This window comes from Dromiciops gliroides, chromosome 2 (assembly GCF_019393635.1).
Source record: "Dromiciops gliroides isolate mDroGli1 chromosome 2, mDroGli1.pri, whole genome shotgun sequence".
Taxonomy (NCBI): domain Eukaryota; kingdom Metazoa; phylum Chordata; class Mammalia; order Microbiotheria; family Microbiotheriidae; genus Dromiciops; species Dromiciops gliroides.
Window position 1 is genome coordinate 204,116,183 of NC_057862.1, and position 11,900 is coordinate 204,128,082.

At 40.8% G+C, this 11,900-nt stretch overlaps 1 protein-coding gene across 1 annotated transcript; it reads right to left on the minus strand.

Moving 5' to 3' along the window:
* Window positions 1–6,451: 6,451 nt before the first annotated feature.
* Window positions 6,452–11,895, minus strand: FOXG1 (forkhead box G1). Its single transcript, XM_043986684.1, has one exon. It carries the CDS (start codon window positions 11,527–11,529, stop codon window positions 10,018–10,020), a length of 1,512 nt encoding a protein of 503 aa, XP_043842619.1. The 5' UTR covers window positions 11,530–11,895; the 3' UTR covers window positions 6,452–10,017.
* Window positions 11,896–11,900: the final 5 nt, after the last annotated feature.

Below are 11,900 nucleotides of genomic sequence, written 5' to 3' on the forward strand. Positions count from 1 at the left end.
AGTCACTTTCTTCCCTCCTGTACTCTTTCATCCCTAAGAAGTTGGTGCAGAGAGGACTACTGGAAGAAAAATTACTTGGAGAAAAGAGAGGAAGCTATGAATAAGCATATGAGTAGGAATGATAACCTTATTTAGTAGATTTCTTCCAAAATATTAGAAAGGGAAGAATCTACCCTGGGGAATGAAAGAGGAGCCCGATATTCTGATGAAAAAAAAAATCTACTAGTAAATTAAAAGGTTTCTACTTAATTTTCAAGTCATTTTACAAAAGCAAAACAACACAAACACATTCCTTCCTTTGCCTACTTCACAGGGTGGTTGTGAAGACCAAATGAGATTACGCGTGTGAAAGTGCTCTGTAAACTGTAAAGGGCCGGTATGGTATTACCATTACTCTCTAGTATTGATAGATAGAAGCATTTGATAGTCCAGGTGACTTTTTTAAAAAATAAGCATTCCTGGAGCAATAGGAAATTTATATTTATGCTTAAAAAGCCACAGTTATATAGTCTTCCTTTATTAGCATCATATACTAAATCACTTCATCTAAGGACACTGATACTTCCTGCTTGAAATAAATAGTGCAGGCATATCTTTATGAAATGTATAAAGGCACCTTAATGCCTTCCTTCCATATTCAACCCCCCAGGACTAGTAAACTTCAGAGATACCTATATTCTTAGGAAAGGAAATGGGGAAAAAATGCATGGCTCATCCTACAGACCCATCCCATTACCCTCCAACAACAGCATTTATTTCCTCAAAGTATATGCCTTCCCAATTCTTAGAGAAGATCACAATGCATTGGTTGAGCATATACAATATATCTGTAATGCGAGTTTCTAATTAGAAATAGGTTATTAATCGGTCTAAAAAAGATCGCCGGTTTAAAGTACAGTGACAAAGGCAATGGACTGCCATAAATGCACTCTCAGGTTTAGGCAAAATGGATCTGTCAAAGATGCTTCCTAGTGTATATTTTCTACAAAACTCAACTTGGTATAATCATCGAGATAGAGATACCAAAATATGTAAGTAAATACCCAAAGCTCTGCATAAATAAAGACACAAATCAATGAAGAGATAGACAACATTATTGATGAGGAAATGATCGATACTAGCACTCCAGCCTACAAAGATGTCTCTATATAATTTTTAAAACATATTTCCAACTCCATTAAATATTATTCCTTAAAAAAAGATCCTAGACGTCACTTCTAGTTGATTATAAAGCATTCATTCTGAAGCTTTTCCAAAGAACAAAAATGGGTGCTCTACTTTTTTTTCCCCAAGAAAGGCTTGCCAAGCTACATCATTAATGATAAAAATAATAAAATTATCAAATAATAAAATTAGCACCTTATTCTTTGCCTAGAAAATTTTCAGCCTTCACCGAAGCCCCTAATTATTCATTCAGTGTGCTTTTCGTAGGAAAAAAATAAAACACATAATTGACCTTCTAAAAATAGTGCTCAGTATTTTATACGATTTGCAACTACTGTGGTATCATCAGATTTAAAGCTTCTTTGGGGCTTTTGTTCAAACAAATGAGGGAAATATAATTTCCTCCTTACCAGTGAACGCTATGCAGTGAGCAGGCAATCTACATCGAGAAAGATTTTTTTAAGTTATCTCAAATATTCTGCAAGTCATTCTTCCCTGAACAAAAAACAATTGTCAGACACAAGAAAGGAAGATGTTGAATTTCCAGGCTTTAAAAACAAATATTTAAATGTTAGATTGTTTCTTTGGGTGCAAAATTCTTTCCGATTCCAACATGACTAATGTGTGTGGTTGTGCACAAGAGAAAAAGGTGCGAGTCTTCCTGTTTAATTCGGATCACTGCAACAACAACAACAAAAAAAAAACACCAAAAAACAAACAAACAAAAACCCAAAACAATACAACATTTTGCGCCAACTTGAGCCACCTTCCTCCAAATAAAAAATGTTGTGTCATATTAATACTATTTCACATCATGGTCCCTCAGAAACCCAAACCTAAACAAAAGTATAGTTGCTATTTAAGCAAGCAAAACTTTTCTGAACGCGATCTTTTCCATTTGCCTCACCTTCTCACTTATTGGGATATACCTACTAATATTGAAGGACCAAACAGTCAAAGTTCCCATGTTTCCTCTATTTTCCAAACAGCCGAGCAGAGGGAGGGAGGAGTAAGACCCAAAGAAGAATATGATTAGTCATTGTCTGCGGTTAATGTAACAGCTAATTTAACTTTCAATGCCGACTATCCCATCATTAAAGTTAACCCCAGAGTGAGGGAAATGAAACGACCCCAAGAAAACTCTCCCCAATGTTGCTAAGCTTCCCAAAATCCTGATCGATCATAAGGATGAAAAATATGCTCCACCCAGACTCGAGATCCAGAAAAGGTATTTTACAATGAAAGAGTATTCTCGATTTCAAAGATGAAAGAAATAGAATTAAGGGCACTAGAAGCGTCGATCCCACAGAACCGAGGAAATTTGCCTCTTATGAATATCACAAGCTCCTTCTAGATGAAACTAAAAATTAAACTTAAGCCAAAATCGAGATTCCATTTGGCCCTGTCACTGAACCTCCAGTAGCACTCAGAATATCGCAAAAATAAAAATAAAAATAAAAATCTTACAGCGTGCTGTCAACAATGTCCATGACTTTTCCCCTAACCTGGAAAGACCACTGAGCAAGGCCACAGACAAGAAAAAATGGGTACCCCTGACCCGCATTCAACAAAAGGCAGCAGAAAGGCTCTCGGATCAATAATAATAATAATTATTATTATTATTAATAACAACAAAAGAAACCCCCAAAGCAAAACAAAAAACCCAACTCTATTAACCGTGTTTTGTTTTTCAAATAATAATCATTGTTATGTTTCTCTTCTCAATACCCTTCTACCGCTAACATCCCTAGTTTCTGTTTTCTCCCATGCTGTAACTTGGGGGAAGGCCAGTTTACAAGTCGAATTCTGGAGGTCTACTAATTGTGTTCTAGTTACCCTTTCCTAGCTCATATGAGTTACTGGTTGATTCTCAAACCGTGAAAGGAAAGCGGGAAAGCTGAGGGACGGGGGAGGGACTCGGGGTGGGGGAGGTGGGTGGGGGCGCAACGAGTTGAAGTGCTTTTGCCTGTCTCAGTACTTTCGGGTACTGAGCTTCTTAATACAAACTGCCCCCGCCCCCACTACGGCGCCCCCAGTTTCCTCCTACCCACACCCCTACCCCCCGCCCAGTCATACACAAGAAACCTACCCCAGGGCAACCCTGGGGAAACTTCTCTTTTCCATAAGGTCCCAGACTGGAACTGCTAGAGGTTAGCTTAGAAAAGGGAAATGGGGTGGAAATCGAAAAGGCAGAGGGGGTGGGGAGCGGGGAGGAGAGAAGAAGATGTCTATCACAGAGAAAACAGTTTTATCAACTGGCAGATAAGTGCAGAGATCTGAAATAGGCACCGTGTAAACAATGAGGATCGACTTAAAACACACACACACACGCACACACCACCACCACCACCACCACCACCACCACCATCAACCTACACGGCTCTATAGAGTCAATTTTCCTGCCACCTGAAAATCGAGCCTGTGCGAATGACCAAACCAGAAAACTTGGTTTCTCCTTGGCAAGAGCGCCCTCACCTTGCTGCTCCCAGTGCAGCCTCGCTGTGGCAATCCTGCCGCTGATTCTTAGACTAAAAAGGAAGAGCGCAGCCAAGCATCAGACTGAAGCTAAAGAAACAGTATCAGTCTACTCGGCCTCCCTTCCACTCTTACGCAAGGGAAATAGAAATAAAACTGTGGGGTCCACAATTAGGATGGCCTCAGCCCCTGCCACTATATCACCTGTTATTTTATTCAATACACTAGATGCGAAGCAAAAATAAAAACCGATCTCAGTTTTCAATACACCAATGTCTCTCCCCAAACACCCTTATTGTTATGCCTTCTTCGGCTCTATTTCTTTGCATCCCAGTTTCTATTTAACTCCACGGTCTCGAGTGTGCACTGCTGCCTCCAAAGAATGCATTAAGAATCAATTATTTCCTTGAGATTCCCAAAGCCGAGACCAGGGATATTCCCACCAGGGACAAACTCAAACTAAAGGCTCTTGGTGCTCATTTTCCTAGTACTTCGAAGGCAAAAAGAGCAAATGTCTCTACGTAGAGACCATCGCCGATCCATATACCTACACGCGCGCGCGCACACACACACACACACACACACACACACACACACACACACACACACACACACAGAGTATCCAATGCCCCATAGCCCAGTAAAGCCCATCTCGGTTTCAAATGGAATATTCACTTTCCTCAGGCACCAGATGAAATGGAGGGATTGGGAAGGGAGGGAAGGTTGTAAATGTATTTGGGTCAGCTGGCGCTAGTTAGTATTATATGGGTTAGGTAAGAGGATGGGATAGAGAACTTGTATGTACTTTTTTTTTTAATGAGGTTGTTTCAAGGAGTTGGGTTAACTTGGTGCTAGCAGCGATTACTCCAGTGTGGTGGAAAGATAATTGGAGACCGGGAGCCGAGAAAGCCAAGTTCTTCCCACTAAATACATTTCTTTAAAGATAAAGTAAGATCAAGCACCACTTGATCAAAAGTCACCTCCTTCCTTCTCCTTACTAAGTTAGGGGTACACTCATTTCTTAGAAATATGTAGTAGTTGGTTTTTGTTTTGTTTTTTTCCACAAAGGAAAAACGGGGGCGGGGGGGAGGGGGAGATTGCAGGTATCTTTCTTCTCAAGCCCGCTGCCGGAATTTCTCCTGCTATTCAACAGATCGACCCCAGACCACAAACTCTTAGCTTATATTGCAGTCAAACATCGGGTACCCAAGCAAACTTCAAAGCGCCCCCCCCCAAAGAAACCCCTTCTACTTACCGATTCTGTGGGTAGGGGACACACTCTGCGCCAGGGACTTTTACGCCAGTGATTTGCAGTCCATGCCTCGCAGCGTCTTAGAAAGATAAATAGAAATGGGAAGGATGGGGAAAGACAGGGCCGCACACATATATACACATACACACACATGCACACAGACCCTTCATCACCATTCGAGTAACACTCCCTTCGCCCCCGGGAGCCCATAAACTTCACCCACTAGATCAAAAACTACAACTGACCGTCGGTGTAGTAGAGAAAAGTTAGGGTTTTATGGAGGAAAAGGAAAGCACTGGATTGATATACCAAGGGTTGAGGGGCACGGGCACGATTGGAAGAAGGGAAATCGTTTATCACAAGCGAAAATAACTGGAAGATAGGGCGGTGGAGATATCCACACCCTTGTTATAATGACAGTTATTGGGGAAGGGAGATGAAAGTGATGTGTGTGTACTCGATATGTCTTTTTTTTCTTTCTACATCAGAAAGAGGGTAATGAAAAGAGGTGGTTTTCTTTTATGTTTCACCTACCCTGCTGCCAGGTGAGACGGCTGGGTTCGTTTTCTTGGTGAAGGGTCCAGTCTGTCTGGAAATAAGCTGGAGCAGAGTTGAGCGCAGGTTATCCAGTGAGGTGGAAGTGTACGGGAACCCCGCCCTCCAGGCACAGTAACACAACCCCAACAGTCTCCGCCAGCGCTGGAACCTCTAATGATCTTCACCTTCACCCTTTGCTCGTCCAGTTCACCACCATCTCTTCTTGAGTCCCAAGAACCTAGTACTTGAACCATTCATCTTCCATGCAATAATTTTCTCCTGAAGCAAAGCCATTTGGATTTATGCATTTTCCCTCTAATTATGCTGGGGGAAACACCATTTTTTACATAGTTCTGTGTATATACGTGTATATACATATATACACACATATACCCATATGTGTATACATATGTGTGTGCGTATATATATACACACATACACGCACACACATATTCAGGATTTTATTTGTGAAATATTAGAGTTAGACAACCAGCCCAGGGAAGTAGTATCAATGAACAATAAAGAATATTAAAATGCCGAGACTTAAGAAAAAAGAACTGCAAAAAATCATTGTTATATTCTTCATTTTCTATAGATGTTCATAACTACAGGAAAGAAATCTCCATAAGGCAACTGAATGCATTAAACATTGAGGGCCTCAGTCTTCAGATTCATTTTTATAATTTTATGGTGGCGCAAGAAAGATTATTTGGTATAGCCTACTTCAGAGTCTTTAAACAATTTTAAAAATAAAAAATGGGTTGGGTTTACTAACAATATTAATTTGATGGTTTATGCTCTTTTAACCTTTATCAACTTTAAATTAAGGCCAATTAAATGTTTAACTCAAATATAAAGTTTTCCATTTCATATTGTCATATTAAAGTTTATGAAATTACTATCTGAGTTAATTCATTGACCACATTTTGAGGGATATTTGTAATAAATTCATTTCTTTAAAACGTTTAAATAAATACAAACAGGATTAAAAATTAAGAAATATTTTAATTTTTTTCTCTAACACATTAATTTGAAATAGCTAAATATAAATTTCCAAAATTTTTCTTTGAGATTTTACCCAATAAAGGTTGATGAAAACAAAGATCAACATTATTTTGTGAATTCTTTGAAGTAAAAGTGTCTTAAATTCCACACCAGACTGTCTAGCCTATGTGTGAAAAGATTTCTAGGGAACAATAGCTCTAAGAAGAAATAGGGGGGCAGACTGAGGTAAATGAAATTTGCATATTTAGGCCTTCAGGAGCCTCCTGTCAAATTATCTTTCTATTTCTATTGTTTATATGTACATAGATACAGATATATGCACATATATATGTGTGTATATTTCCCCCAGTTTCTACTTGAAAATCATAAATTGCTTCCAATGAAACCACCATAAAGGTGCCTTGGATATGTGTATGGATCAACACTCACCCAGCCCTCAATTCCCATCAGTATAAAGAACTCAATAACACCTGAATTTCTTAGGTAGCAGTTTACTACTGATCTCAAAGCACAGTGTTTGGCATTGAAATCTCATTCACTAAATGCATTTGAAAAAGAACACAAAACAAAAACAAAACTCCAGCAATGTCATCTTTGTCCCAAATAAGGAAATATTTATGAAAACAAAATCAAAAGGCCCGTCAGTGATAAGAAAACCTTTCTTGTAATATTAAGATCCCTTTACTTAAGTACAAGACTTCAGCTTCATTGTTTAAACTTTGTACAGCCCAAACACATTTCCTATATGTATCTAGAGTTCTCAACAATAAAACCCATTGCAAAGTGCTAAATAACCCAGTATTCCAATCCTATAAAAAAAGCAGAAGCAATCCTTTAAGTTTGTTTGGGTCACAAATCTGCAAATGAGAATCCCTCATTACCTAGCTCTAGAATTTGGGGTTTCATTACTACTTTAAAATAAAATTGCGAATTTTAATATATTTAATGTTTTACTGTTGACATATCAAGAAAACTATTTGTGTATTACATATTTACATGTGTTCCTATCACATTACGTTCTGGGGTAGTGGAACTGAAAAGAATGGTATTCACCTGTAACCAACTCATTAAAAAACAGAATCCCTAAAAGTAGCGATTTAGACGTATCTAGATTTAAAGCAAAGAACAATTTTTTTTCTGGACTATTTGATTGAATCTCTTCCTTACTATTTCCAGCCCTCATTTAAAAAACAAAACAAAACAAAGCAAAGCAAAAAAACCACATACTTCTCTTAGATCTGTTGGGGTGGAGTTATTTCCAATAGAAAAAATCTCTCTCTCTCTCTCTCTCTCTCTCTCTCTCTCTCTCTCTCTCTCTCTCTCTCTCTCTCTCTCTCTCCCTCCCTCCCTCCACCCCACAAACAGAATTAAATATTCAAGTATTCTGCATTTTAAATTTGAATCTTCTAGAGGCCTCTACTCCCCTTGGCTTTTTTTTTTTTTAGTTCAACTCTTTAAGTGTTTCCAGATAACATCTCCAGAACAGATTATTTTTCATTGGGCCCTTTGTAAGAAGTAGCTAGCTTATTGCATTACTGCAGAACGCATTTCAGACTATACAATTGTAACAAATGAACAACTTGTCCTCAACAGAATCACCACGGGATCCAATTAGTTATAGTAAACCTCTTGCTCAAGTTTTCTAATTGTTTTCAGCAGGTGTGACACTTAGACTGTCTAAAAACTCATCAAGAAACTTTTTTGGTTTTTTGTTTGTTTTTGGTTCCATCACAAATTAAAACAGAAGTATGGCTCAGTGTAAGCAAATAGGACAAACTTCCATTTGAAAATTGCTAACATATTTGTAGAGAGGCAACTAATAAATATTTATTTCAAGGGTATAAAAAAGAGAGGCATCTTTTTGCACCTGAACAACTAGAGATTAAAACTGAGAATTTGGAAAGAAAATATAAGCATTGATCTGTAAAGTCATTACATTAGGCGATCACTTCCAGCAAAACTGTATTTCAACTTTAGCACATCTTTATTAGAACTCTCATTGTGGGTAAACAGCCACAAAAATAAATGCTGACTTAGAAACTATAAATACAAATATTATTAAACAAAATGTTTGCAGCATCAAAAGCGCAAATACTCCCTGAACTGTAGGGATCTCTCTGTATACATACATACATACATATATATATACACATATACTTACATATGCATATATATATAATATGTGTGTATTATAGTCATTGCTATCTAGCCATATACATATACATATACATATAATCAGCCAGAGGCTATAAATATTTTTGAAGCCTGAAACAAGGTGAATAGAAAAGTAAGCATTCTGTCAATTGAATGGAAAATAAACAGAGTAAATATCTATGCACACATATCACTAGATAAATTAATAAATTGTGTATACATAGAAATTTAGAGATCCGCTGAAAAAGTCTATAGTAAAAATAACTAGAGTTAATCAAATAACCTGCTGCTCCTTTTTTTTTGTTTAATTCCATTTAGAGGAAAATACTATTTTTCTTTTTTTTTGTTTTTTTTTTGTATAAAAAGTTTCCATTTAAATCTAAGGAGCTATTAAAATCCAAGGCTGGCCTGTAGAGCCATCCTTTTGATTTATTTATAACTTTAATCTTTTGTAGATTAGCTCTATTTAATAAAAGAGACAAAACTATCAAGGTATATATGAATTTAGCCTATTTTTTATTTCTGTGTGTTCATAGTAAACATTTTTGTAAGTGACAAACACGGGCATATGACCACAGTATCACAATCAAGAAATTTTAAGACGACATTAACAATCACTCAAATTTATGCGGCATTGGCGCAACACAGGTTACATATTTGCAAGGTTTACCTATAAGTACAATAGGTATTAACATTTCACTACATTTAGGAAAAATAAAAGTGACCTGTTAGTGACCACATACATCAAAATATACACAACACAAACTGAAGGCAATCATTAATTTTGTCCCCTTCTGACTCATTTCAACGGGCAGTGCTGCGAACTGAAACGTGTTTTTTTGTTTTGTTTGTTTTGTTTTTGCTTCTCTTTGAAATACTTAGTTCACCGAGTGCATTTTCTAAAACCCAATCTTTGGTCTAAAAGTAAAAAAAAAAAACCAGTTTCTTAAGGAAAAGGACAAAACAATAAATGGCCCAAATGTCGTTTCTTGGGAATCTTTACTATTAATTATTTTAAAATACAAATTACAGTTTAAACTTCTCTTTTTCCACTTTTCCCATAATTTAGTGTTTTTCCAAGGTCTCCATCCACCATGTATATCCATGATAACTTATAATACTGCAAACATGGAAATTATGGTGGTAGTGATAGACTTGTCATGTCTGAATAAAAATTGCAAAGCAGTCACTATTTAGATACACATTCTACTATAATTTTGACTTCCAAACTTCATAGTCTACAATGTATTCTCCCCACATTGCACCTCGCTGACACTCCACACCTTGTTAGAATAATAAACAACCCTAAAGACTGAACAAACGTACAGAAAATGGGGGACTTAATAAAAAATACCTGGACTTATTTTTTAATTATCATTTACAATGCAAATGTGTGTAAAATGTTCACTTACAGTCTGGTCCCAGGGATGTTAATGTATTAAAGGGTTGGAAGAAGACCCCTGATTTTGATGTGTGAAATAATCAGAAAGTCCTCCAGAGAGTCCCGTTGTAAAACTTGGCAAAGAGGGTCTTAAAGACTCACAGGGCAGGGTGGAGGGCGCCTGCGGAGACGTGGAGGAGGAAGCGGCTCGGGCGGTCATTGAAGTGCTGCTTTGAGAAGTCATTGAAGGGTGAGGGACATGGGGGAAAAAGTAACTTGTCTGTCCCGCCAGCAGATTGACTGAGCAAGGGTTTAGGGAATAGGTCCCGGAGCAGGGGACAGACAGCCCGCAGGGCACAGAGGCTGCCAGGGCAGCGGCCGTAAGGTGATGCGTGGCATAAGGGATCTCCCCGTTGACGAGTCTATCAACACTTAACCCATTGGAAGTGGAAAAGGAGTGGTTGTTGCCCAGCGAGTTCTGAGTCAACACGGAGCTGTAGGGCATGGGGTGGCTGGGGTAAGCGGACGTGGTTCCATTGTAACTCAAAGTGCTGCTAGCCCGGGGGTGGTGCAAGGACAGGAAAGGAGACATAGGCCAGTACAAAGAGCCCGCCCGATCCATGAAGGTCAGTCCGGTGGAGGTGAGCCTAGCTCCGCGTTTGAAGGCCAGCTTAGCTCGGGATGTAGTAGATCTCCGGCGCAATTTGCCAGTCGTGCCCCCGATGAACACGTCGTCGCTTGAAGGGTCCAGCATCCAATAGTTCCCTTTGCCCGGGTCGTCATAGTGGCGGGGTACCTTGACGAAGCACTTGTTCAGGGACAGGTTGTGGCGGATGGAGTTTTGCCAGCCCTGTTTGTTCTCCCGGTAGTAAGGAAAGTTCTTCATGATGAACTCGTAAATGCCGTTGAGGGTGAGGCGCTTCTCTGGGCTCTGGCGGATGGCCATCATGATGAGGGCATTATAACTGAAGGGCGGCTTCTCGTACTTGCCGTTCTTTTTCTCCCCTTCCTTGCCCCCCTCCCCGTCCTTGCCGCCCTCACCCGCCCCCTTCTTCTCCTCCCCCCCGGACCCTTTCTCCTTCTCCTCCTGCCCAACTGGGGCTAGGTCTCCGGCCCCACCGCCACCTCCGCCGCCGGGCTCACCCTTGCCCCCAAGCCCATCAGCTTTGGCCCCATCTAGGGCTGCCGAGGCGGTAGCAGCTGAGGCGGCCCCCTGAGGGGGTGGAGGAAGCAGAAGCTGCTGGGGTCCCTTATCCTCATCGTCATCGGCTGGGGCGCTGCGCGCCTGGGGGGCCTGAGGGGGTTGGGGTGGCGGGGGGTGCTGCTGCTGTTGCTGTTGCTGAGGAGGTTGTTGCTGCTGGGGAGGAGGTGGAGGCGGCGGGTGATGGTGATGGTGGTGGCCGTGGTGGTGGTGGTGGTGGGGCGGAGGGTGGTGGCTGTTGTGGTGGCCGTGGCCCGCGTGGTGGTTGTCGCTCTGCACTGCCTCAGGCACCAGGCTGTTAATGCTGAAGGAGGACTTTGGGATCATTTTCACCTCTTTCCTATCTCCCATGTCCAACATCACCCACTATTCTGGGGGGGAAGCGGCGGCGGTGGCTGCGCCCGCGGGACCGGTGATGGTGGTGTCGGCAGCGGCGGGGGCGCGGGAGCGGACCGACGGCGGCGGCAGCAGCAGCGACGGAAGGGTGCCGAGCGGGGCGCGGGTGGCACTTGCGGCGGCAGCGGCAGTAGCACTGAGCGCACCGGCAGCAGCGCAGTTGGACCGCAATCTCGGGCGCTGGCAAGTCATGTAGCAAAAGCAGCAACCACCCCTCAGGAAATTTAAAAAAAAAAAAAAAGGAAAGAAAGAAAGAAAAGAGAAACAACCACCGCCCCGGGGGTGAAGCTCTCTCGCTCCCAACTCTACTTCATGGTCTTCCCCCCACCCCGCCC